The 27,594-nt window shown below is 42.3% G+C and overlaps 1 protein-coding gene across 1 annotated transcript in view; it reads left to right on the top strand.

The window, feature by feature from the left end:
• The first annotated feature begins 344 nt into the window (after positions 1–344).
• The window catches only part of LOC311141239 (neural proliferation differentiation and control protein 1-like), a 44,345-nt gene continuing 17,095 nt past the window's right edge, over positions 345–27,594 (top strand). Inside the window, exons 1-2 of the mRNA XM_084176502.1 lie at positions 345–716; positions 25,025–25,186. Of these exons, the coding sequence (XP_084032628.1) occupies positions 608–716; positions 25,025–25,186 (271 nt within the window). The 5' untranslated portion in view covers positions 345–607. The remainder of the gene's footprint in view (positions 717–25,024; positions 25,187–27,594) is intronic.

Here is a 27,594-nt window from a genome sequence, read left to right as displayed (position 1 = left end):
ATGTTTTGTATCTCTATTCCAGACTTCATTTATCTATTTCAGCCTTTTATTATGTAACCTTGGTGTCATGTTTTATGATGTATGAATCATCAGTGTGCCCTTATACAGATTATTTTAATCCTTGAAAAAATAGCTAAGGGCTTTTTATGAACACTTTTCTCTCAACCGGGGAAGCACTATAGTGTCCATTAAAATGTACCTGTTGGCTTCTCTGCGTCTGCACTGAGGCTTGTATTTGCGGCTGTGCGTACGGTAAAACTGATTAGGAGCGCGCCGTGACGACATCTTCTACGTAACTCTCTCACAACCCCGTAGAAACTCAGATCGACAGCAACCCTGCCACACTCGTTTCTTCAAGCGTCACACATAAAGCGACATAATGGGATCCTGCGCAAAACATATAGGAGACGAAATCGTTCACCAGCGCTCTATTACCGAATCTGGTACTTGCAACTGAGCGCCTTTTCTACTCCGCATTCTGACTACATATTTACAAAAGCTGAGCACATTTCCTGAGCTTCTTTCTGTTCTAAGGGGATGGGGGAATGATCAACCCCGACTCCCCATCTCCAGCTCAGTTGTATCTGTTGTAGGAGCGCTTCACAGCATGCCATCCCAGAGAAGAGGTGTCGATCACCGACCGAGGCCCGCCGCTACGCTTCTAACCCAGGTTGCTGTCTTTGCAACCTTCGTTACTTTGAGCGCTTGCATGCCAGGTAAGAACAGCTCTTTTAATATTTAAGTCTGCATGTTGTGCGCACATTTATGAAAGTTGATATGGATGATGTCATATGCTGTCAATGTAAACATATTAATGCGCAGGTGTTACCACGTTCCCTTTAAAAGGTAACATATGGTAGGCCACTAGACCTACACAAACTCACAAATATATCAACTAGGATTGATTTCTGATCATAGGCTATTTTAGATTTGAAAAAGGGATATTTTAATTGGAAAATATATAGTATATTTCTATGTAGAACAAACATGCCTCTCTGACATGTAGAATAAGGAATCACATCAGCTCTTCATGGCATTTTTATCCACAATGCTCTAGAACATTTGCCCTGGTGTGTGTAGCCCCATTGTGATTGTTCTGGTCATTTCCAAGTAAAAGGACCCATGACATGTCATATTGACCCATGACCATGTCATTTCACTCACTCAATCACTCACTCATATCTTTTATTAAGGTTCGTCAACCATTTTCCACCCAATAAATTTGGAATAAGCAAAAGCTTTGATTTCTGGTCAATAAATGGAAACAGATGGAAAAGGGGACTTAGGCAACATCTACCATAAAAGGTATTAGAATTACATAAAAACACTAATGTTAAATCAAAGAGCCCTGCCAACTAATACCAACACTTACAGTGCATTTGGAAAGTATTCAGACCCCTTGACTTTTTCCACATTTTGTTATGTTACAGCCTTATTCTAAAATTGATTAATATATATATTTTTTGGTATATAAACACAATACCCCACAATGACAACGCGACTTTGTTTACTCAATACTTTGTTGAAGCACCTTTGGCAGCGACTATAGTCTTGAGTCTTCTTGAGTATGACGCTACAAGCTTGGCACACCTGTATTTGGGGATTTTCTCCCATTCTTCTCTGCAGATCCTCTCAAGCCCTCAGGTTGGATGGGGAGCGTCACTGCACAGCTATTTTCAGGTTTCTCCAGAGATGTTCGATCGGGTTCAAGTCCGGACTCTGGCTGGGCCACTCAAGGACATTCAGAGACTTGTCCCGAAGCCACTTCTGCGTTGCCTTGGCTGTGTGCTTAGGGTTGTTGTCCTGTTGGAAGGTGAACCTTCACCCCAGTCTGAGGTCCTGAGCGCTCTGGAGCAGGTTTTCGTCAAGGATCTCTCTGTACTTTGCTCTGTTCATCTTTGCCTCGATCCTGATTAGTCTCCCAGTCTCTGCAACTAAAAAATATCCCCACAGCATGATGCTGCCACCACCATGCTTCACCGTAGGGATGGTGCCAGGTTTCCTCCAGACGTGACGCTTGGCATTCAAGCCAAAGAGTTCAATCTTGGTTTCATCAAACCAGAGAATGTTGTTTGGCCACTGGGTTCTTTGGGACCTTCAATGCTGCAGACATTTTTTTGGTAACCTTCCCCAGATCTGTGCCTCGACACAATTCTGTCTCTGAGCTCTACGGACAATTCCTTCAACCTCATGGCTTGGTTTTTGCTCTGACATGCACTGTCACCTGTGGGACCTTATATAGACAGGTGTGTGCCTTTTTTAAATCATGTCCAATCAATTGAATTTACCACAGGTGGACTCCAATCAAGTTGTAGAAACATCTCAAGGATGATCAATGGAAACAGGATGCACCTGATCTAAATTTCGAGTCTCATAGCAAAGGGTCTGAATACTTATGCGTATGTGTATGTGTGTGTGTGTGTGTGTATATAATATATATATATATATATACACACACACACACATTTTGAAAAAAATCTAAACCTGCTTTGTCATTATGGGGTATTGTGTGTAGATTGAGGGGGAAAAAATGTTTTTTATCCATTTTAGAATAAGGCTGTAATGTAACAAAATGTGGAAAAAGTGAAGGGGTCTAAATACTTTACGAATGCACTGTATAGTTAGTTTTGGATAAATTATTTGCCTTCAAGTTTAAGAAACATTGTGCCTTGTAATTCTGTTACCAAAATCCCACATATCTTTAAGATCAATTCTAATTTATTTCCTTCATGAGGAGGGAGGATAATGAAAGTTCACAGAAGTAACAAGTAAAGGTAGACCTACAAATGATGTATAGTGTTTTTACTTATACCAAGTTTGTTAATGAATTATTAATTGATTAAAACTCTTAATTATGTTACTGTCCTCGCTTCCACTGGCATACTGTTATGTTTAGCTCGTAGTGCTGAGCAATTATTGCTTTGTGAGGTCACAGTTTTCGGTTTAGATACATCTTTTTTTTAACAATGCATTATGAAGTAATGATATGAAAATGATTTTAGAGCTTTTTAATGGAAATTCCAAAACCACATTTTTTTGAGAATTCAATTGCCAAAACATTGAAAATATTTCAGTTGTGTATATTGCTTAGTTTTTATTTGATTACTTTATTATTTTTCATTCCTTAAAGCTGCAATCAGCAGTAGAAACGATAACAAAGATCTTTCCCCGCCCCGTTTCTGTAAAAAGCTGAGGAATGGGTCTGGAGAAATGTAACCACTCTCAAATTCATAGAAAGCGCTATGGACGCAAGAACTGACCATCCATGATATCATTATAGTTTTTTAAATTATAGTTTTAACCATGTTTTGAGGCTATATAGTGTTTGTTTACATTTACTTTGTTTACAAACATTGGAGTTAAACAAGTTTATATTTTGCGTTATGATGGGGTGGGACAGTTGAACTAAGCTCATGAGGCATTTATAAGTTATATGTTCTTCAAGAATCATTGAGTACATACCATTAATTTACAAGTCCAAAAATGGACGTAGCAACTGCTCATTGCCCCTTTTTAAAGTATCTCATCTCTGCTCAGGCACTAGCAGCCAGCCAGCCAGACAACCATCTAACGTTATCTCTGTGCTTCCCATACTGTACTGTCTTTGAGTTAGTAGCTGCCTAAGTATGCTACAGAGTGTTCTGACAATCATTGTACTAGTTCTTCAAAGTACATAAGGCATACTTTCAAGACTTCTTATTTCCAACTACTAAAACGATACATTCTGTAAAGCTACCTTACGAGCTGTCTTCATCCCTCTCATCATAGTGTTGTGTAACCTACATTCCTCTCTCATGCGATCTGTGTGTAGGCTGTCCATCTCTGTCTGAGCTGGGAAGAACAGGCATTATGGATAATGGTCATTGTAGTTAATTACTACGTTTCTGCGCTGAACTAGGTTGAATATTTGCCTATTGAAAATGAAAGGTAACTGCTAAAATAAAGGAAACACTTAGTAAATGAGGGCTACAAAGTATATTGAAAGCAGGTTCTTGCACACAGGTGGGGTTCCTGAGCAATTCCTAAGCAATTAACATCCTTGTTAGCATTTAACATCCATGCTTAGGGTCGTGTATAAAAGTGCTGGGCAGGCCCAGTTGCCCATTATTTTGGCTACCATGCCTATGCCCCTATAAGATGACAATGCCCCCATCCACAGGGCACGAGTGGTCACTGAGTGGTTGGATGAGCATGAAAAGGATGTAACCCATATGCCATGGCCGTCTCTGTCACCAGATCTAAGAGCCCAATTGAACACTTATGGGAGATTCTGGAGCGATGCCTGAGACAGTGTTTTCCACCACTATCAACAAAACACCAAATTATGGAATTTCTCATGGAAGAATAGTCTCTCATCCCTCCAATAGAGTTCCACACTTGTAGAATCTATGCCAATACGCATTGAAGCTGTTATGGCAGCCCAACGCCATATTAAGACCCTTTATGTTGGTGTTTCCTTTATTTTGGCAGTAACTGTACCAACTCCCTTCAGCCCAGCGTCCCATATAGTTATTGACTTAATTTCTCCTGTGAATGATTTGATTTCTCTTGAGAAATGGCTCATTGAGCTCACAAAAAAGAAACTAAATGGAATTTAAGTAATTGAACTGACGTCAATCAATTAGTTATTTAATAACCCACCAAAAGATGACATTTTGGTTATTCGCTCAGCACTCAGCTCATGGGTATTCTTTCTCTTTCTGTCATCTGGTGGGCTCTCTCGCTCGCTCGGTCTCTCGCTCACGCTCTCGCTGTCAAATTCAGATTGCTTTATTGGCATGAAAAACTATATGTAGATATTGCCAAAGCAGTGTAGCGGTACAGCATTTCAGTAAATGCAGTACAATGCAATGAGGAGAATGAAATGCAGTTAATTTCAGTAGTAATAATAATAGTACATACTGTATAATCATGTATACAGGTACAATACTGCTGTTGTATTGTGTAATCTTCGGTTGATACATTTTATTAAATAAGATTATAGAAAAGAGAGAATGGATAATAAATAAACAACAAAATGTACATGGATGATTACACTATGTATTACTTGTAAGTTATGTACAATGTAAATACTTCAATGGTCATGGGATGTCACTCAGGCTATGGCAATCATATACATATCTGTCAGGAATATTTGCGGTTTCTCCCTCACCCAGAATAATTCCCAGCTTTATGTTATTAGTAAATGCACAGAAGTTGGGAATTTATTGAGAAATGTTCTTGAAAAAATATTATCTTATTTGGGAGTATTTCTCACAGAAGAGGAAAAAGTGCATCTCTGTCTCTACCTCTCCTGTCGTGCAGTGACCACATAGACGCTCCTCTTTGGGTAGCCATGTCTTTTTGTGTCTCCCTTTTCCTGTAGCCAATTGGTGGTTGCTGAGCCTGTATTTGGTCAGGATCTGTCTCTGTTTTGTATCTCTGACAGAGTAGAGATATTCTGCCCATTTGTATTCTCTTTTGAGGGCCAAATAGCAATTTAGTTTATTCTGTTTTTGTTTCATTTTCCCAATTTGTCAAATAGGAGGTTTTCATTTCTGTAACAATTTGATTAATTTCCCTTTGTGTTTGGATAATAGGGTTGTTTAGTGTTTTAAACTGCTGACATAGGGGACTCTTTTCAGGGTTCAGCTCTTGGGTTTCTAGTGCTTTGAATTGTAAGAATGTTTTGGGGCTTAATTTCAAATGATGCCAAAATGTTAGTGTCCTTTAATTTTATATTTGCAATTTAAAGGGAATCGTCCGAGTTCTGCTCTGCATGCATTATTTGGTACTTTATTTTTGATATTTAGGATAATTCTGCAATATTATGTATGTAGATTTTCTATTGGGGTTTTCTCCCAATGCTTATAATCGTAAATACAGGTTGGACCCCAAACCTCGCTTCCATGTAGTGCAATTGGTAAAATTACACTATTGAATATTTTGTACCAGATTTGGATAGGAAATTTATTTTTGAAAATATTCTTTTTATGGAGTAAAATGCTTTGCAGGCTTTTTCTTTTAGTGCATTCACTGCCAGACCAAATCCACCAGAGGCACTGATTTTTAGTCCCAGGTAGTTGTACCATTGGGCATGTTCAACCATGGTATTTCCTCATTTGAAGGATTGTCTGTTGCTCTGATTCCTGACCTTTTTCTGGAAAATCACGACTTTGGTTTTCTGTAAGTTGATGTTGATTGCCCAGTTGATGCTGTATTCCTAAATAATGTGAAATTGCTCCGGTAGACCTTGCTCTGTTGGTGACAGTAGGACAAGGTAATCTGCATAGAGCAGGAATCTGACCTCATCTTTGAGGGTGAGTCCAGGGGCTGCAGATCGGTCCAACAACACTGCTAGTTCGTTGATGTAGATGTTGGACTTAAACTGCACCCTTGTCTCACCCCTCGCCCTTGTGCAAAAAACGTATTTTATTCTTCCTTTTAATACTACATGTGTTGTTCAAGTAAATAGATTTTATGATGTCATATACTTTACCCCCAGCGCCACTTTGGAAGGTTTTGTAATATTACAAGTCTCTGTGTGTGTGTGACACATTCCCCCTGTCTCTGAGAAATGCAAAGAACTAAGAAGCAACACCCCACATACTCTATAGATTGCATTTAGTGTACTATATAACAAATAATGAACACAGATCTGTGTCAATTCATGTTTTACCCAATCAAGTAGAGTGCATTCTGCAAAGTAGTTTTTCTATGCCATTCATGGTATGGCATGTTCTTGCTCCTCAGAACAGAAGCAGAGAACATGTTGTGCTCTGAGTTTCCACTCCGATCTCCAGGATCCTTTGTTTTCAGTTAGCCTGCTTTATTCAAGTGCAGGACTGTTATCAGTGCTTCTCACCACCTTGATTAATTCCTTTCGACCCTGTTTCCCTGGCCCGGGCACAGGAGAGGTGATACCATCTGTGATCTGAAAAGGGTTGCAGTGTGTGCGTGCGAGTGCAAGTGCGCGGCATAGCCCTGGCACTAGTCTTAGTGCTGCTGTGTTTGAAGGGCAACATGAACCTGGATTTACTGATGTGAGCTCTTAAGCACAGGCATCAATGAGTTGGCTTGTGTCCCAAATTGCACCCTATTCCCTTTATAGTGCACTACTTTTGACCAGGGCTCATAGGGAGAATGTATTGTGTGATGTGCTGCAAAATCAGCTAGCACTAGCTCTACCTAACTAGCTAGCTATCTAGCTATGCATCGATGGGGGCACAGTGGGGCTGCTCGTGCTCATTTCGTGGCCCTACGGGTGAATGAATGGCTGGCTAGCTAGTGGCAATAGAGTACCACAGAATGAGTCATAATACCCATAAAACCTAGCGGTCAAACAAGGAATTGGTTCCAATCGTTTTTCCAACATTCATTTTTCCCACATGGGATTTTAGAAACATTTAAAATAAGGGCTGTGTTTCGTGTAGGCTTACCCTGGCGTGACGTTTTGATAACTGTGTAAATCTCTCTAAAACAAGGTGACTTATAAGTATATTAGCATTTATTAACCCCCTCCCAAAATGAAATGCTGCTAATGTGGCTATCATAAAGAACTACAAATGCCATGATGATCTGGATGAGACTGCCAAATCGAGGCAAGGGTAAGAATCTTTGGATTAACTATGTAATGTTAGCTACATTTAGTAATGAATAAATTGGCTATATTTCTTTAAATTGACAATTCTGTGAACTTTCTTGTGCAAGTTTTAAATAGCAAAGGTGTCAGCTAGAAATGACGTGCAGGAGGTTGCTGGGATTTGTAGGCTTGCATGATGTCTACTTTGATGCTAATTAGCGTTTTACAGAATCAGAGTGAATAAAGCTGAATATATTGATTTTTAAAGTCACCTTGTCCGAGAAAGATTTACATGGTTATCAAAACATCACGCCAGGGGGCCTCCCGAGTGGCACAGGAGTCTTAAGGCACTGCATCGCAGTTGTCACTGTATCACAACCGGCTGTGATCGGGAGTCCCATAGTGCGGTGCACAATTGGCCCAGCGTCGTCCGGGTTAGGGGAGGGTTTGGCCGGGGGGGCTTTACTTGGCTCATCGCACCCTAGCGACTCCTTGTGGCGGTGTTTCCTCCGACACATTGGTGTGGCTGGCTTCCGGGTTAAGCAGGCGGGTGTTAAGAAGCGCTGTTTGGCGGAGGACGCATGACTCGACCTTCGCCTCCCGAGAACGTTGGGGAGTTGCAGCGATGAGACAAGATCGAAATTAGGGAGAAAAAGGGGGTAAAATAATAATACAAATTTTAAAAAAACATCACTCCAGGGTAAGCCTACACGAAACACAGCCCTTATTGTAAGTGTTTTAAAAATGTCCTATGGGAAAAATGAATAGAACCATTTCCCTGTTTGAATGCTAGGTGTTATGGGTATTATGACACCTCCACTGTGGGGCTCTATATTGTCAAATTACTGTCAAACAAAACACTTTGTTTGTACTGTATAGAGCAGGGCTCTCCAACCCTGTTCCCAGTGAGCTGGCTACCTGAGTAATACCCATTTATGTTATTGTTACTGTAGCCTGCACAATTTACTTTTTTTCACAGCTGTCACATCCTGTTGTGCCCAGAGCAGTTTGTTTTGTTTGTTGTCAAAATAAAACAAATCCTAAATACATCTGTGCTCCCATTTGCCCATGTTTCTTGGAAATCCTGAATGGTTTTGTGATACACTCAACTCATCCTGTGGTATCAAGCACATTCATAACTGTTTTATAACACCACAAATAATGTCCATTTACTTAAGGTGTCTGTGCACACACTATACCAGCATATTACATGGTTATGACACCCATCCTTCAATTTAATGTAATAATGTGACAGAGTTTGGTAAATTATATAAGGACGTTATAACATCTGGTATGTAGACACTTATGTAGCATGTAAAAACATATGACATAAGTTGTCATGCAGACTGTGTAATAGCGGTTGTTATTAACAGTTGACATTCTCGTTTGGAATCAACCTGGGTCTGTGTGAGCTCAGCCATTCAGGCTCAGTGCTGTTGTGGATAGAAGGGCTGAGAGATGAGAGCTGGCTTCGTTAAAGCTGTAAAATGGTGATAACCTGATTAGGACTGTGTGAAACGAGAGAACTGGAGCTGTATAGGATCCTGCTCCTAAAGGATATCTGCTGGGCTGGCACTCCTGTCCTGAACACACTGACTCTAACCATATGGCAGCATTATGTTAGGACTGTAGAGGAGAGAACCACAGTTGTATAGTATTCTGCTCCTAAAGGAGATGTGCTGTGCTGACACTCCTGTCCTGAACACTAACCTTATGGCTAAATGTCCCCAAAAATACTTTTTGAGAGAAGCCATTTAGGGCATTATGTTTTAGAGAAAAGTGGTTTCAGGCCATTGGGCAGCTTTGTCACTGTGCCAGACCTTGTCATTGTGCCAGAGAGAGATCCCATTGTTAAAAATCATGTAGATATGTGGGTTTGTTTCTCCAGTCATTAGGATAGAATATAGCTCTGGCATCACACAAAGTGTAGACAAATGGCATAAAACATGGACAGATTGGACGTTTGTTTTAGAGAAGCATTCCTCTGAGTCTGGGTGCCTCCCAAATGGAACCCTATTCCCTATATAGTGCACTATATTGTGAATAGGACGCCATTTAGAATGCAGCTTCTGACTGTTAAAGGAAATCAGAGGCTGTGTCTAACTCTTGGAAAAGATGCCACTTGGAATACCAGAAGCACAATTAAAAGGCTCTCAATGATAATTGAGAATTAGAGGATTGACATTTAAAGTGTTGCGAGAAGAGTTTCTGGAGGAAACGCTCATAATAAAAGCATGAGTCTGTATCGATTTGCTTTGTCGCAGTGGAGATGTTGAATTTGTTGTATTGCTGCTGCCCCAAGAGTAGGAGAGAAGGGGGGAGGGGGGGGAGGAGGAGAAGGAGGAGGAGGAGGAGGAGGAGGAGGAGGGGGGGGGGGGGGGGATGAATGAAACGGTTCTGCCTAGGTTTATTAGAAGCTGTGGAGCGTAACTGTGACAACAAGACCAGGGCAGGTCTGTTTCTTCTCCCGAAGGCGTTGGTTTTAGGAGCCAAACCGACTGTAGTTTCTTCATATCAACTGCCTATTCTCATCTCACCGAATCTGACTGCTGCAGAAATCTGTGCTTTAGTCTCAATAAGAAGAGCATGGACTTGATGTTAGACTGGCGCACAGTCTTAGGGTCTTTTTACACTAACAATATGTGAACTAAGATCTGATTAAACATGAAGAAACCTTAATTAGTTTTTTCCAGTTATTGCGTGGCCGACAGTGTGCTTTTTGTATGGAAGTGACTGACGTCACGCATGGTGAACAAACTGGACCGCTACCTGTTAGCAGCTTTCAGATCTTATCGTGTCACAAAAGAAAGACCAAATGCTCCATTCAGTGGTTCCAAAAACGTGTCTGCTGTGCGCATGGCTGTGTGCCTCCAAGTAGGCTAGTCAGACTAGTGCTTGAAGATTAAATCCTGTCGACGTGTCAGTGAGATACTTAGGCTTTCTGCTGATGTGGTGTGTGCTGCTGGCACTGGGAGGACCAGTGTGGACTGCGCCTCTATTCCATCTTTCTCTTCCTCTCTAATTCTCTTGGTCTCTCTCTTTCTTTCTTTCTTTCTCCTCTCTTGCTCGCTCTCTTATCTCTGCATCTTTGAGCCATTCCTGTCTTTCATGCTATCGCTTAGCTTTTACTGTCAATAACATCCGTAGGTAAATGTTCAAGAACTCACTTCTCTTTCATCGCTCATCACAGTATTCTCTCTCAACCCTTGGTTACTCTTGAACCGTCCAGGACAGTTTGAGTAAATCATTATTTATTTTTATAAATACTTTTTTTCTCTGGAAAAACGGTGTCAATCGACATGACAGTGACTCAAACTAAATCAAAACTGTGTATAAATAATGGACCTACAGTTATAGTCTCTCTACTCTGTCCAGCTTGCTAACAGTCATCGAAACTAAAGGACATTTTTACTGCGAAGTGCAGTAATGTCATGTAGGGTAACGTGGGGTAACTAACTGCCTGACTTTAGGAAGCATCAATATATCTACAGAAATGCAGTGCATTCAGAAAGTATTCAGACCCCTTTACTTTTTTTTTTAAACGTTAGTCTTATTCTAAAATTGATTTAAATTATGTTTTTCCCTCATCACTCTACACACAATACCCCATAATGACAAAGCAAAAAATGTTTTTAAATTTTTTCGCTGGGCCACTCAAGGACATTCAAAGACTTGTCCCAAAGCCACGCCTGCCTTGTCTTGGCTGTGTGCTTAGGGTCGTTGTCCTGTTGGAAGGTGAACCTGCCGCTGAAAAACATCCCCACAGCATGATGCTGCCACCACCATGCTTCACCCTAGGCATGGTGCCAGGTTTCCTCCAGACGTGTTCCATCTTGGTTTCATCAAACCAGAGAATCTTGTTTCTCATGGTCTGAGTCCTTTAGGTGCCTTTTAGCAAACTCCAAGCGGGCTGTCATGTGCCTTTTACTGAGGAGTGGCTTCCGTCTGACCACTCTACCATAAAGGCCTGATTTGGTCCTTCTGAAAGGTTCTCCCATCTCCACAGAGGAACTCTGGAGCTCTGTCAGAGTGACCATTGGGTTCTCCCTGACCAAGGCCCTTCTACCCCAATTGCTCAGTTTGTCCAGGCGGCTAGCTCTAGGAAGAGTATTGGTGGTTCCAAACTTCTTCCATTTAAGAATGATGGATTCCACTGTGTTCTTGGGGACCTTCAATGCTGCAGAAATGTTTTCATACCCTTCCCCAGATCTGTGCCTCGGCAGCATCCTGTCTGAGCTCTACGGACAATTCCTTCGACCTCATGGCTTGGTTTTTGCTCTGACATGCATTGTCAACTGTGGGACCTTATATAGACAGGTGTGTGCCTTTCCAAATCATGTCCAATCAATTGAATTTACCACAGGTGGACTCCAATCAAGTTGTAGAAACATCTCAAGGATGATTATTGGAAACAGGATGCACCTGAGCTCAGTTTCGAGTCTCATAGCAAAGGGTCTGAATACTTATGTAAATAAGGTATTTCAGTTTTTTGTTTTTAATACATTTGCAAAAATTCCTAAACCTATTTTCGCTTTGTCATTATGGGGGTATTGTGTGTAGATTGATGAGGAAAACATTTATTTAATCAATTTTAGAATAAGGCTGTAACGTAACAAAAATGTGGAAAAAGGGTCGAGGTCTGAATACTTTGTGAATGCATTGTATATACACCGGATGAATTTACACAAGATATACTAAGAATTATATGTACTGCAGTAGATATATTAGTGAGCTATGTCAAGAATCCAGTATATAAATAAATATGTAATATGTTTAAACAGTGTAATTAAAATGCAATGTACAGTAGTAGAAATATTAGAATGAGCTACAGTACCAGTCAAAAGTTTGGACAGAACTACTCATTCAAGGGTTTTTATTTATTTTTACCATTTTCTATATTGTAGAATAATAGTGAAGACATCAAAACTATGAAATAACACACATGGAATCATGTAGTAAACAAAAAACTGTTTAACAAATCAAAATATATTTTATATTTGAGATTCTTCAAATAGCCACCCTTTGCCTTCATGACAGCTTTGCACACTCTTGGCATTCTCTCAGCCAGCTTCACCTGGAATGATTTTCCAACAGTCTTGAAGGAGTTCCCACATATGCTGAGCACTTGTTGGCTGCTTTTCCTTCACTCTGCGGTTCGACTCATCCTAAACCATCTCAATTGGGTTGAGGTCTGGGGATTGTGGAGGCCAGGTCATCTGATGCAGCACTCCATCACTCTCCTTCTTGGTAAAATAGCCCTTACACAGCCTGGATGTGTGTTGGGTCATTGTCCTGTTGAAAAACAAATGATAGTCCCACTAAGCCCAAACCAGATGGGATGGTGTATCGCTGCAGAATGCTGTGGTAGCCATGCTGGTTAAGTGTGCCTTGAATTCTAAATAAATCACAGACAGTGTCACCAGCAAAGCACCCCCACACCATAACACCACCTCCTCCATGCTTTACGGTGGGAACTATACATACGGAAATCATCCGTTCACCCACACCGCGTCTCACAAAGACACGGCGGTTGGAACCAATCATCTCCAATTTGGACTCCAGACCAAAGGACACATTTCCACCGGTCTAATGTCCATTGCTTGTGTTATTTTGACCCATGCAGGTTTCTTCTTATTATTGGTGTGCTTTTAGTAGTGGTTTCTTTTGTAACAATTCGACCATGAAGTCCAGATTCACACAGTCCCCTCTGAACAGTTGATGTGTCAGGGCAGGGTATTGGGCGGAGGCCGGCTAGTGGTGACTGTTTTAACAGTCTGATGGCCTGGAAATGGAAGCTGTCTCTCAGTCCCAGCTTTGATGCACTTGTACGGTCTAATCCTAGATGGGAGTGGGGTGAACAGGTCGTGGCTCGGGTGGTTAAATTCCTAGATGATCTTCCTGTGACACCGGGTGCTGTAGATGTCCCTGATGGCAGGCAGTGTGCCCCCAATGATGCATTGGGCTGACCACACCACCTACTGGAGAGCCCTGCGGTTGCGTGTGGCGCAATTGCCGTACCATGCAGTAATACAACCTGACAGGATGCTCTCGTTGGGATATCTGTAGAAGAGTCTTAGGGGCCAAGCCACATTTCTTCAGCCTCCTGAGGTTGAAAAGGCGCTGTTGCACCTTCTTCACCACGTTGTCAGTGTGAAGGGGCCTTTCAGGTCCTCTGATGTGCACGTTGAGGAACTTGAAGCTTTTGACCCTCTCTACTGTGGTCCCGTTGATGTGGATGGGGGCGTGCTCTCTCTGTCTCCTGGAGTCCACGATCAGCTCCTTCGTTCTGTTGACGGTGAAGGAGAGGTTATTTTCCTGGCAGGGAATACAGGAGAGGGCTGAGCACGCACCCCTGTATGGCCCCGTGTTGAGGATCAGCGTGGCAGAGGTGTTGTTCCGTACCTTCACCACCTGGGTTTGACCCGTCAGGAAGTCTTGGACGTAGTTGCACAGGTAGGGGTTCAGACCCAGGGCCCTGAGCTTAGTGATGAGCTTGGAGGGCGCTATGGTGGTGAAGGCTGAGCTGTAGTCGATGAACAACATTCTTACATAGGTATTCCTCTTGTCCAGGTGGGATAGGGCAGTGCAAGGGCAATTGTGTGGTCCGTGGATCTGTTGGGGCGGTATACAAATTGTAGTGGGTCTAGGGTGTTGGGTAAGGTGGAGGTAAAATTAGCGTTAACTAGCCAATCAAAGCACTTCTTGATGACCGAATTGAGTGCTAAGGGGCGATAGTCATTTAGTTCAGTTACCTTCGCTTTCTTGGAGACAGGAACAATAATGGACATTTTGATGCAAGTGGGGACAACAGACTGGGATAAGGAGAGATTTGAATATGTCCATAAACATATGCAGACCAGCTGGCTGGAGTGCTCTGAGGACGCGGCTTGGAATACCGTCTGGGCTGGCAGCCTTGCGAGGGTTAACACGCTTAAATGGCTTACTCACGTCGGCCACGGAGATCGGGAGCACACAGTCCTCTTGAGCGGCAGGAGCCCACATCGGCGGCTCGTGTTGTTTTCCTCAACGCGGGCGAAGAAGGTGTTTAGCTTGTCCAGGAGAGAGGCGTCGTCGTGGCTGTCTTTCCCTTTATAGTACGTGAGTGTCTGGAGTCCCTGCCACGTGGTGTCAGCTTGGGGGGAATATACACGGCAGTGACAATAACCGAAGAGAATTATCTCGGGAGGTAATGCGGTCACCATTCTTGATCGGGAGAACATTCTAGAATTTCATTAATTAACTATAAAGTGTAAACTGTATCCACTTATTTCCCTTCATGGATTGTTTGCCTAAGCATGCCCATCACCCACATACCATTTTTTCCCCACAAATTTTGCTTTTTTGTGTTATCAATTGGACAGGAGGGGCTAGTCACCCCACGTTAACCTATGTCCTGTTTCTCATATTTCTAGGAGTACTTTTTTTTTTTAAGTTAATGTAAGAGGACGCTTATACTACTTGACATGTCTAAAACCATCTTTGCTCTTCTTAAATCCTCCTTTCTATTCTGAAGAGAATAAACCAATGTACTTTGAATCATAGGTTACTATTTACGAAATATACTTATTTTACGCAACAAAGATTTTCCATTGCAGAGTTCCATTCCCATAAACGCTCATATTATATGAAGGTAATTACATCCACACGTCCTCAAATGAACGTTGAGGGACCATTTCTAATAATATAACCACTCGGACTGGAATAGAAGCCTAACTCATTCCCGGCCGCTGTCAAACACTGATCAATGGGAATAATTTGAGTCCATTCTATTTTTGTCAGTCTCTTCATCATTTAAAGCAGGGATATTAGTGTGTAGAATAAATCATGAATTAGCCTAAACTGTATTCTGTAATCCATGAATCTGTTTGACTTAACATTTTAACGTTGATCAGTAAAAGCACCGTTCTAGTAACCAGATGGACATTACATTATATTTTTGTTTTCAATACCAAAAACATAAGGGTACTACTACTACTACTACTACTCTGTTTATCCAAACTAATTATCTTATGTTCATGTCAGTTGTTTCATCATAACCAAGGAAAGTTCTATGCACAGTCTGGATTAACAGAGGTAAAATATTGTGAAGTGCATTAAGGATAGAATAGAATAAACTTTTTTTTGTCATATCATTATACATGTATGCCTAAAAAAGCATTTTAACATATCTTCTCTCCTGTTAGTCACTGACATTCGGCACGGCTAAACAAGGACACAAGAAGTTCACCTTGCATATGGATTACCAGGTCATTCCAGTCCAGCGATTGCCATATGCAAGGTGGACTTGTTGTGTCCTTGTATAGCCGTGCAGGATGTCATGGGAGAAAATAAATTAAGGATTAGGTAGTGTGGAAAGGAAATATCTGTCAGGCAGCTGGGGATATCTGTATAATACAACATACTGGGGGGTCTCAATGACCTTCAATGGTTCACATGGGTTCACACCTGTAGGTTCTCTCAGGGGAGATTACACTCACTACTGGACATTGTTGTAATGGAAATATTCAATGTTAATACCATAGAAATATAAATAATTACATTTCTATGTTCAATACTTCAGACCTAATCTTGTCCCCAGCTGGCTTTCCCTTTATGTGGTAGCAGTTGAGCCTTGGGACGAGGTTACTTCAGACAGCAGGGATCATCAATTAAATTCAGCCACGGGCCAATGTTGGGCCTCCTGTAGCTCAGTTGGTAGAGCATGGCGCTTGCAACGCCAGGGTTGTGGGTTCGATTCCCACAGGGGGCCAGTATGAAAATGTATGCACTCACTAACTGTAAGTCGCTCTGGATAAGAGCATCTGCTAAATGACTAAAATGTAAATGTCATGTTTTTTTTCTTGAGGATGGTCAGTGGGCCAGAACATAATTACAAATAATTAGTAGACTGCAAATTGACCGCAAGAAGCCCAAACAGATATAATATTTGACTAAAACATAATCATTTCAAACCATGCTTACATTGTCTCTATTATGCGTGGGAATACTTGGGAACAGATTTTCACAAATCAAATCAAAAGTTATAGGTCACATACACATATTTAGCAGATGTTATTGCGGATGTAGCAAAATACTTGTAATTCAAATAAAACCACTTGTAGCTGATTTCTTATTGGTTTTAGTATTTTATGTCCAACAATGAAAATGCTAAAAAAAATATACACTGAACAAAAATATAAACGCAACATGCAACAATTTCAACGTTTTACTGAGTTAGTTTAAAAAAAAACATTCAGTATCTGGTGTGACCTCCATTTGCATCATGCAGCGCAACACTTCTCCTTCGCATAGAGTTGATCAGGCTGTTGATTGTGGAATGTTGTCCCACTCCTCTTCAATGGCTGTGCGATGTTGCTGGATATTGGCAGGAACTAGAACACTCTGTCGTACATGTCGATACAGCGCATCCCAAACATGCTCAATCGGTGACGTCTGGTGAGTATGCAGGAAATGGAAGAACTGGGACATTTTAAGCTTCCAGGAATTATGTACAGATCCTTGCGACATGGGGCCATGCATTATCATGCTGAAACATGAGGTGATTGCGGCGGATAAATTGCACGAAAATGGGCGTCAGGATCTCGTCACGGTGTCTTTGTGCATTCAAATTGTGTTCGTTGTCCGTAGCTTTTGCCTGCCTGCCTGCCCATACCATAACCCCACCGCCACCATGGGGCACCCTGTTCACAACGTTGAAATCAGTAATCCGTTTGCCCACACAACGCCATACTGTCTGCCATCATTCCCGTACAGTTGAAACAGAGATTAATCTGTGAAGAGCACACTTCTCCAGCGTGCCATCCAAGGTGAGCATTTGCCAACTGAAGTCGGTTACGACGCCGAACTGCAGTCGGATCAAGACCCTGGTGAGGATGACAAGCACGTAGATGAGCTTCCCTTAGACGGTTTCTGACAGTTCGTGCAGAAATTATTTGCTTGTGCAAACCCACCGTTTTATCAGCTGTCCGGGTGGCTGGTCTCTGACGATCTTGCAGGTGAAGAAGCCCGATGTGGAGGTCCTGGGCTGACGTGGTCTGCGGTTGTGAGGCGGGTTGGACATACTCCCAAATTCTCTAAAAAAACGTTGGAGGCGGCTTATGGTAGAGAAATTAACATTCAATTCTCTGGCAACAGCTCTGGTAGACAATCCTGCAGTCAGCAAGCCAAGAAAACTGGGGGGGCAAATTAAACCAGTTGGGGGACCCTGCCCTACAGTCTAGCTTGCTCATTTACAAAACACCTGGAACAATTTTATGTAATACACTTGAGACCATGGCCACTAGACACATAGGGCAAACAGTTGCCTATTTCAGGCCATTTCCCCCAAAACGTGGCAGAGACAACCTGTTCAAACGAGATTGCTCTTTTCCAGCCCCAACCACCCACTCGACAAACAGAGAACATTTTGAGGAAATGTGACAAAATATTATTAGAGCGTTGAGCTGCAGTATGACTCATATTTCTGTTGCCACTGTGTCCTGTGTGCCTCCCAAACACACCCTATTCCCTATGTTGTGCACTATTAACTGTTGTTTAAATCCCAGATTGCCACTTTAACTGTGGCCACCAGATTACTGGAAATTGCATCTGGAGATGACTAATTTGCATTGGTTTTAGGTGCAACCTTTTCTCTGTCTCAAATGTATTGTGTCCTGCTATCAATATGGAATAGATCAATAATATATGCATCACTGGCTTGCGTCATTAAGACCCATATGCCATCGACCACAGCTAGAAGGGAGCCAGACTGAAAAAGGGCTCTGTGGTTTTCAATTCAATACTTAATGACATTTACTCATTTCATATAACAGGACAGGAGACAAGCAGTGAGGCCTTTTGTCTTACTGTGTGAATAGAAAAAGAAACCAGATTTATCATGGTTCAACTATACATGTAGCCGATTCTAAACTCAACGATTTGCATTGGAGTTGAGCGGCGACTAGTGTGGACTGACTGGAGCTCCGACGTCACATAAAATGACTTTCAGCACCCACAGAATAGCCCGCTATTACACACAACGTTGTTCTGTGTGATTGCAGGCAATATTTTTGGTGCTGAAATAACTTGTTTTTATTTTTTTTGTGATGTCGGAGCTCCAGTCTGCTCACACCAGCCGCTGCTCAACTCAATCGTAAATCTTGTTGAGTTCAGTCAGCTACTATACATGGGACTATTGAGCCCCACAGTGGCGCGTCATAATACCCATAAAACCTAGCGGTCAAACACTGAAATGGTTCCAATTGTTTTTCCAACATTCATTTGATCCATTGGGGATTTTAAAAACACTTCAAATAAGGGCTGTTTTTCGTGTAGGCTTACCCTGGCGTGACGTTTTGATAACCATGTAAATCTCGCTCGGACAAGGTGACTTACCAATATATTCGGCTCTATTTACTCTGATTCAAAAATGCTAATTAGCATCAAAGTAGACGTCATGCAAGACTACAAATCCCTGCAAGCTCCTGCACGTCATCTTTAGCTGACACCTTAGCTGTCATGTAGCTAGCTTGTTACCGTGATCCAAAACAAAATATATATTGAACATTTAAATTTACTGTTCCATATTGGATTTAACTAATATTTGTCTTATTTATGCATTTGGTCTTGTACAGAATACTATCCTAGTAGCAGTCGGATATTTATAATGTGCCATGAATACTAGGATAGCTTTTTGCTAAGCAGCAATATATCTAGCGAGCTACCTACCTAGATGATATTAACAACATACCCTTATTTTACCAGATCCTCTTCTCCTTCAGCCAGTGGAGGTTTTTATTTAATCCCTTATCATTTCTGACAACTATATGAACAAGGTGAAATCTCTTTCAATTCATGGTATCAGAATGGACTGCTGTATTAAAGCAATTCAGAAGTAACTTGTTGACATGTTCTGTTCCAGATTCAAAGCCAGTTTAACACATTGCATCCGTTCACGAAAATGCATTGCTCCTACAGACAGTGAGTCACGTATCCGTGGCTTGTTATATAAAGCAGGCAGACAGACATCGAAGCATTCAGTTGCTGTTCGATTGAATGATAGAATGGGCAAAACGAGTGACCTAAGCAACTTTGAGCGAGGTATGATCATTGGTGCCAGGCGCGCCTGATCCAGTATCTCTGAAACGGCTAAACTCCTGGGCTTTTCACGCACGATAGTGTCTAGGGTTTACAGAGAATGGTGTGACATCCAAAAAACATCCAGTCAGCGGCAGTCATGTGGGCAAAAACAGCTCGTTGAGTAGAGGTCAAAGGAGAATAGCAAAAATCGTGCAAGCTAACAGGCAGGCCACAAACAGAAAAATAATGGCGCAGTTCAACAGTGGTGTGCAGAACGGCATCTCGGAACGCACATCTCATTGATCCTTGTCACAGATGGGCTATTGCAGCAGACGACCACACCGGGTTCCACTCCTATCACCTAAAAACAAGAAGAAGCGGCTCCAGTGGGAACACGATCACCAACACTGGACAATTGAGGAGTGGAACAACATTGGCTTGAACATGACAGCGAGTTCAGTTTACGTGAATGGCCTGCGCAGTCCCCAGACCTCAACCCAATAGATCATATTTGGGATAAGATGGAATGGGCTGTTCGCAGCATGAAGGTATCACCTTCCAATCTGCAGCAACTGCGTGATGTCATTATGGGCCAACATTCCTCTGGAACGTTTCCGACACATTATAGAATGCCCCGAAGAATTCAGGTTGTTCTGGAGGAAAAGGGGGGGTCTGACCCAGTACTAGATGGGTGTCCTTAATAAACTGTCCGGTGAGTGTATGCCTTTTATACATAACATATAAACATCTAAGTAAACATTAAATGATTTATTTATCAATGCCACAAACCTGGGACATGGAAGAGCACCATATGAAGTATTATTACTATCCGAGAGCGCACAGATTCTTCTGCTTTTCCATTTTAGGAATTAGACCAGCACAAATAACACGTAAAAACAGTATATTTTGGTGGGTGAGTTACAAATGGAAAAACTAGACGCGTAAGGTAGGTTTTATATTAAATACTAGGTCAACTCCAGCAGAATGAGAAACACACTTAAGACTTGATAATTTAACAGGTCCATGATGCTGCTGTCAATTGTGAGCAGCACATTTACCACTGCATTCAGTCTGAACCCCAGAATAAGCAGGAGAACAGCATTACACAGGTGGAAAAAAGGTAGAAAAAAACAGTACACCACAATACTTTTTAAAAAGTTACTGAGTCTAGATGTTATCAAATCAGGAGAAGAACACATGAAGGGAGAAGCATAGGGAAAATGGGTGAAGGTAGGGTGGGTTTATAGAGATAAGATGGAAAATTCCATAGTGTCTGAAGTTGAGGGACTATTGCGCATAAAACGCATAGTGTGGAATAAGGGGTAGCTAGAGAGATGGTTGGCCATGGAATAAACATAAAATGGAGTGCTAAATGTCGTTTTAGAGAATTTGGCAGTACGTCCAACCGGCCTCACAACTGCAGACCATGTGTAACCACGCCAGCCCAGGACCTCCACATCCGGCTTCTTCACCTGCAGCATCGTCTGAGGAGGGGGGTGGGGAGTTCTGAGTGCTGAAAGTAGTTCTGTCTGTAATAAAGCCCTTTTGTGGGGGGAAAACTATTTCTAATTGGCTGGGCCTGGCTACCAAGTGGGTGGGCCTATGCCCTCCCAGGCCCACCCATGGCTGCACCCCTGCCCAGTCATGTGAAATCCATAGATTAGGGCCTAATTAATTTATTTCAATTGTCTGATTTCCTTATATGAACTGTAACTCACTAAAACTTTGAAATTGTTGCATTCATATTTTTGTTCATTATAGAGATAAAGCCAGAAGATGAATATACTTGTTGAACATAACTATAGCCATCAGTCTTGCGTGTTAATATGGTCATCACTCACTCACTGTTAAGTTTGTCAAGGTCCCGACATCAGCATTAGCTATCCTGCTACAGCCCTTTTTGATGTTGGGATGCGCGCGCATCACGTGAACATGACGTTTGATGGTAAACAGAAAATGGCTCTATACAGATGGCGCAGAAGTGAGCCAAGGGCTCAATATAGAGAGCTGCGTCTTTTCTATAACACCCTCTGGAAGAGTATAAGGATGTGTCCCAAATGGCATCCTTGTACCCCTATATAGTGCACTACTACCATAGGGCACTGGTCAAAAGTAGTGCACTAAATGAGCAATAGGGTGCCATTTGGGACATACCTAAGTCTTAATAGTAAACAATTAGCCTAAAAGAGGATGTAAATCAGTCTGCCCTTTTGGCAGGAATGGGACTCTTCCTGTTGACATCCCTCAGACGGATAGACAGACAGCTTGATAGAGGCAGAGTCTTCTATTTGTAAATGGAAGGCTCTTGATGGAGACTGCCTGTCATGTTTTCAGATTAGCGCCACGGTCGCCACCCTTCAGTGCCCCAGGTACACAGGGCTTAATGTCTGGCCTCTGACAGCAGCTTACAGCTAGCTAGCTGACCTCCCAGCTCACACAGCCTGCCTAGCCCTGAGGATATACCAGCCCTAATAGGTGTCAGGTTGTGGAGGAGCTAGCGCACGTACCGTAGACTGAGGGCCTGGCACACGCAGATAGACTAATAGAACGCACAAAAGTACCTCGGCTGGCACTGAGGAGACAGAGAGAAAGAGCGAACAGTCTTGCAGGGTCTAATTCAAATGTATTTGCTATGGTTGCTAGGCGACTGTTAATTTGGAGGACATGAGTTGTGCTCTATGGGATAGTCACTGACTATATATTGAGTGAGAGGAGGTGGGACTACCTGACAGAACTATATAAATGGAAAAAGATTTTGCTTTGGGATTTTATTTTAATACTGTCAAGTTCAGTTTCCAGATTGCTTTGATAACCCCCATAAAGTCATTCCATGTCAATAACATTTGAATTCTGTTTATGAATATGAGTTCTCAGAAAATGATTGGTATTGTTCTTGTATTCCAGGTCTTCGGTAGTTTTATATGTAATTGACTCTGGCAGACCGTTCATATGCATAAAACCCCTTCACATCAAAATGGAGGAGACCGTCTTCTTGACTCACTGTAGAGTTTGGTTCAGTTGGAGAGATTGCACTACTGCATTTACGTCTTCTGTCAGAGTAGTTTTGCATACAGTATGCTGCTCAATGGACTATTACGCTTCCCAAATGGCACCCTATTCCCTATATACTAGGTCAAAAGTAGAGCACTATATAGGGAATATGATGCCATTTGGGACGCAAAGTGTGCTGCCAGATGAACGAGGCAACCTCCAAAGTGTACCCAGAGAGGATTTGGTTATATGCGTCAGTTGTGGATTTATTGACCCATGGATAGGTGTGGAGAACGATGAATGGCTTGTAGTCAGAGTTGTGCATGCTTGGTGCTTAGGCAGCAAGCAGCTGGATGCTGTCTAAGGAAGACCATCACTAGTTGACATGGATGCATTGTGAAGACCTGGGTCTTGTCGTTTGAGTTCATACCACTCTCAACCTATTTTCTCCTTTCAATGTTTTTGTCATTTCTATTTACACGGTTTACAGGGTCATCTCAAGTAGTTATTTTCTTTTTTGCTGAGGAAACATTCCTTTCTCTTTCTTGTTGTTTCTTCTAATATTTCATGGCCATAGCCAGGGTCTAGACTAGCATAGTGTAGAGAGAGTGCTCTCTGGGGAAAATGAGATAGGGGTGACTATATCCTGCTGCTGAGTGAAGATTACAGGAGATCTGCTCTCTGGCAGGACCAATTGAGAAGCCTGATTTGCCAAATGCAAAAACAAGCCATTTGGGGCGTATATTGAGTTAATCAGTCAGATCAGGAAAACTAAGTTTGCGTACCAAATTGCACCCTATTCCCTACATAGTGCACTACTTTTGACCAGAGCCCTATACGGAATAGGCTGCTATTTGGGACGTAGGCAATGAGAATGAGGGAGAATATATATTTTTTAACTACTTTAATATTACATTCAGATAAGATTCAAGGGTTTGTTTTTGTTGTTCAGGGTCAGAACTCTTGAATATCTCATTGATAACGCTTATCAGAAGCAGACTGGAGCATAGTCTACTACTTAAAATAAACACTATGTCCCTTGTCCTTTTGTCTTTAAAGCTTACACTTAAAATAAATGTTCCCTTCTCACTATCGTTTGTCTTAATCTTAGCTAGCTCATCTCTTTTGATACCTCCGGTCTCGCCGGGACCCGCACCTTCTCCCCCACCCTTTCTCTCCATCCTCTGATTCTGCATTCACAGTGTGACTCACACCTGATGATGTCACGCTGTCTGTTGCCATGGCAGTCGTTATGGCAACCACAGCAGCCTAGAGTTTCAGTGGTTGGCTGAGTTCTTCTTGTGTGTGTGGGGGGGGGGGGGGAGGTAATATTGATAGGTTTACTTTTAATGATTTGCTTCCCCTCAGCCTATTGAATGCTTACAGAGCATTGGCAGGCAGAGACCAAACAAACATATGGCTGGTTGTATGAATCCTCTAACAGCCTTGCTAAGTCGAGCCCAGCCGAGACCTCTCACACACACAAAGACTAAGGCTGCATCCCAAATGGCTATTCCCTGGCCTATGTAGTGCACTACTTATCCTGGCACCCACCTGCTGGGCCATATAGTCCCCCAGCCCAGAAAGCCTGTCCACCTCCATCCCACTGCGCTGCACACAGCCATCACACCGGACAGCTGGCGACAGAGGCCACTTTACCATGGCCCCAAAACAACATAAAATACCGGCCAAGAAATACTGTAGTTTAGGCTTCCTTCCTGGCTTCATCTGTTCACATCAGAGTGAAGGGTTTCAACCTCCTCCATGGTAGCCTAAACCTGCATCATCATTTCTGACCTTCAGATAACAAACCCTACAAACTAAAGACTTTGCCCTGAGACTTCAGAGGAGGTTAGTTTCTATGACTCAACCATAGTGATGAGACTTGGTACAGTGAGGAATTGAAATGGCTAATTTTCATGAGGGGTAGTGAAGTAGATGTCGGTCTAGGTATATCCTCAGCTAAAACTAGAGCTGTGACTCAAATGGCACCCTATTCCCTATGTACTGCACTTATTGTGACCAGGGCTCTGGTCAACAGTAGTGCACTACACAGGGAATAGGGTGCCATTTGGGACGCAGTATCTATTCTGATTAGCTGTAGCTCAGTGCGTGGTAGGGCTGGCCTGGAGGCGTATTATATTAGATGATGTACAGTCAGGCGCCAGTAATTATGATATTTTTTTCCTTTCTCTATTTTCTCTCTTTCTCACTAACTCTTCTGTTGTCACCTTAGGCACCCTGATAATAGCTAGGCTATACGTCTTATGAGATGCCTCTGTGCATAATGTTAGTTCATTCTATTTATATGGTTAGTTCTCTAGTGTGTGTCCAATTCAGTGTTAGCTGAGGTGCACTGGAGTTCAAATCCAAATGGATGTGAATACTAATGTTACTCTGTGTCTATCTCCACAGGGTCTTCTTCAGTATGCCCGCGGAGCTTGGACTGTGCCCGAGCAGGGCGTCATTTCTGCCAGCCAGGCAGCTCCCACTGCGGCCCCTGCCTCAACCCGCTGGTAGAGAACTCACATGGCAGATGCATAGTGAAAAGGAGACACACTCACTCCCCCCATTTTGGTATGTTCACTTATCCCTACTAATGCCAATGCATTGCTGTTTCACTGCTAGTGTAGGAACAGTAGCCAAAGCCACAAAACACCTCTCGTAGCAAGCCTTGACCAAGCCTTTGGGCCAAATATCCCCTCTCCTTCTGAAATTCTAAAGATGCTGAGTGTAGGTGTACCCAATGTTCCCTCTAAGCTGCTCCCCCAGGACTGCCGCGCAGAAGAAATATCTGCCTGTGCAGAGAAACACGAGATTGAACTTCACTCAACTTTCTAGAGTTTTCCCCGTTAGTTAACACTATCAACGTTTCCCTTTACTGTGGGAATTGTGATCGAATCAACTCAATATTAGTCATTTTCAATGCAACATACCGAAACAAAACGAACAATGAAAGACTTATGGTGTTTCTTAAAAAGCATACTACTATGCTCCGAGCACGCAAATTGGAGCATGGGATGGTCGGAGTATGTCCAAGTATGCGAAATGGAGGATGGAGGGCACTTTTCGAATGCATACTCTGTTTGTACATATTTTAAAGCATGGATCAATGCAAGCTTCAACGGAAATTATGCAAAGAAATAAAAAATGCAACCACGTACAAAATGATGTAACATTTCTTTTAAATCAATGGTGGCTGTTATTTAAGCTGAAGCGAGAGAAAAAACACTCCGCCATCGGAATGAAATGTTTGATACGTTAATAAATACAGTTGATGTCGGAAGTTTACATACACTTAGGTTGGAGCCATTAAAACTCATTTTTCAACCACTCCACAAATTTCTTGTTAACAAACTATAGTTTTGGCAAGTCTACTTTGTGCATGACACAAGTAATTTTTCCAACAATTGTTTACAAACAGATTATTTCACTTATAATTCACTGTATCACAATTCCAGTGGATCAGAAGTTTACATACATTAAGTTGACTGTGCATTTAAACAGCTTGGAAAATTCCAGAAAATGATGTCATGGCATTAGAAGCTTCTGATAGGCTAATTGACATCATTTGAGTCAATTGGAGGTGTACCTGTGGATGTATTTCAAGGCCTACCTTCAAACTCAGTGCCTCTTTGCTTGACATCATGGGAAAATCAAAAGAAATCAGCCAAGACCTCAGAAACAAAATTGTAGACCTCCACAAGTCTAGTTCATCTTTGGAGCAATTTCCAAACGCCTGAAGGTACCACGTTCATCTGTACAAACAATAGTACGTAAGTATAAACACCATGGGACCACGCAGCCGTCATACTGCTCAGGAAGGAGACGCGTTCTGTCTCCTAGAGATGAACGTACTTTGGTGTCTAAAAGTGCAAATCAATCCCAGAACAACAGCAAAGGACCTTGTGCAGATGCTGGAGGAAACAGGTACAAAAGTATCTATATCCACAGTAAAATGAGTCCTATATCGACATAACCTGAAAGGCCGCTCAGCAAGGAAGAAGCCACTGCTCCAAAACCGCCATAAAAAAGACAGACTACGGTTTGCAACTGCACATGGGGACAAAGACCGTACTTTTTTGAGAAATGTCCTCTGGTCTGATGAAACACAAATAGAACTGTTGGGCCATAATAACCATTGTTATGTTTGGAGGAAAAAGGGGGGTCTTGCAAGCCGAAGAACACCATCACAAACGTGAAGCACGGGGGTGGCAGCATCATGCTGTGGGGGTGGTTTGCTGCAGGAGGGACTGGTGCACTTCACAAAATAGATGGCATCATGAGGAAGGAAAATTATGTGGATATATTGAAGCAACATCTCAAGACATCAGTCAGGAAGTTAAAGCTTGGTCGCAAATGGGTCTTCAAAATGGACAATGACCCCAAGCATACTTCCAAAGTTGTGGCCAAAACCGCCATTAAAAAAGCCAGACTACGGTTTGCAACTGCACATGGGGACAAAGATCGTACTTTTTGGAGAAAGGTCCTCTGGTCTGATGAAACAAAAATAGAACTGTTTGGCCATAATGACCATCGTTATGTTTGGAGGAAAAAGGGTGTGGCTTGCAAGCCGAAGAACACCATCCCAACGGTGGCAGCATCATGCTGTGGGGGTGCTTTGTTGCAGGAGGGACTGGTGCACTTCACAAAATAAATGGCATCGTGAGGAAGGAAAATGATGTGGATATATTGAAGCAACATCTCAAGACATCAGTCAGGAAGTCAAAGCTTGGTCGCAAATGGGTCTTCCAAATGGACAATGACCCCAAGCATACTTCCAAAGTTGTGGCCAAAACCGCCATTAAAAAAGCCAGACTACGGTTTGCAACTGCACATGGGGACAAAGATCGTACTTTTTGGAGAAAGGTCCTCTGGTCTGATGAAACAAAAATAGAACTGTTTGGCCATAATGACCATCGTTATGTTTGGAGGAAAAAGGGTGTGGCTTGCAAGCCGAAGAACACCATCCCAACGGTGGCAGC

The sequence above is a fragment of the Coregonus lavaretus genome, assembly GCF_964263955.1.
Source record: "Coregonus lavaretus genome assembly, chromosome: 14".
Classification (NCBI taxonomy): domain Eukaryota; kingdom Metazoa; phylum Chordata; class Actinopteri; order Salmoniformes; family Salmonidae; genus Coregonus; species Coregonus lavaretus.
The sequence above is the reverse complement of the archived record's forward strand: the minus strand, read 5'-3'. Positions and strand labels throughout refer to the sequence as shown.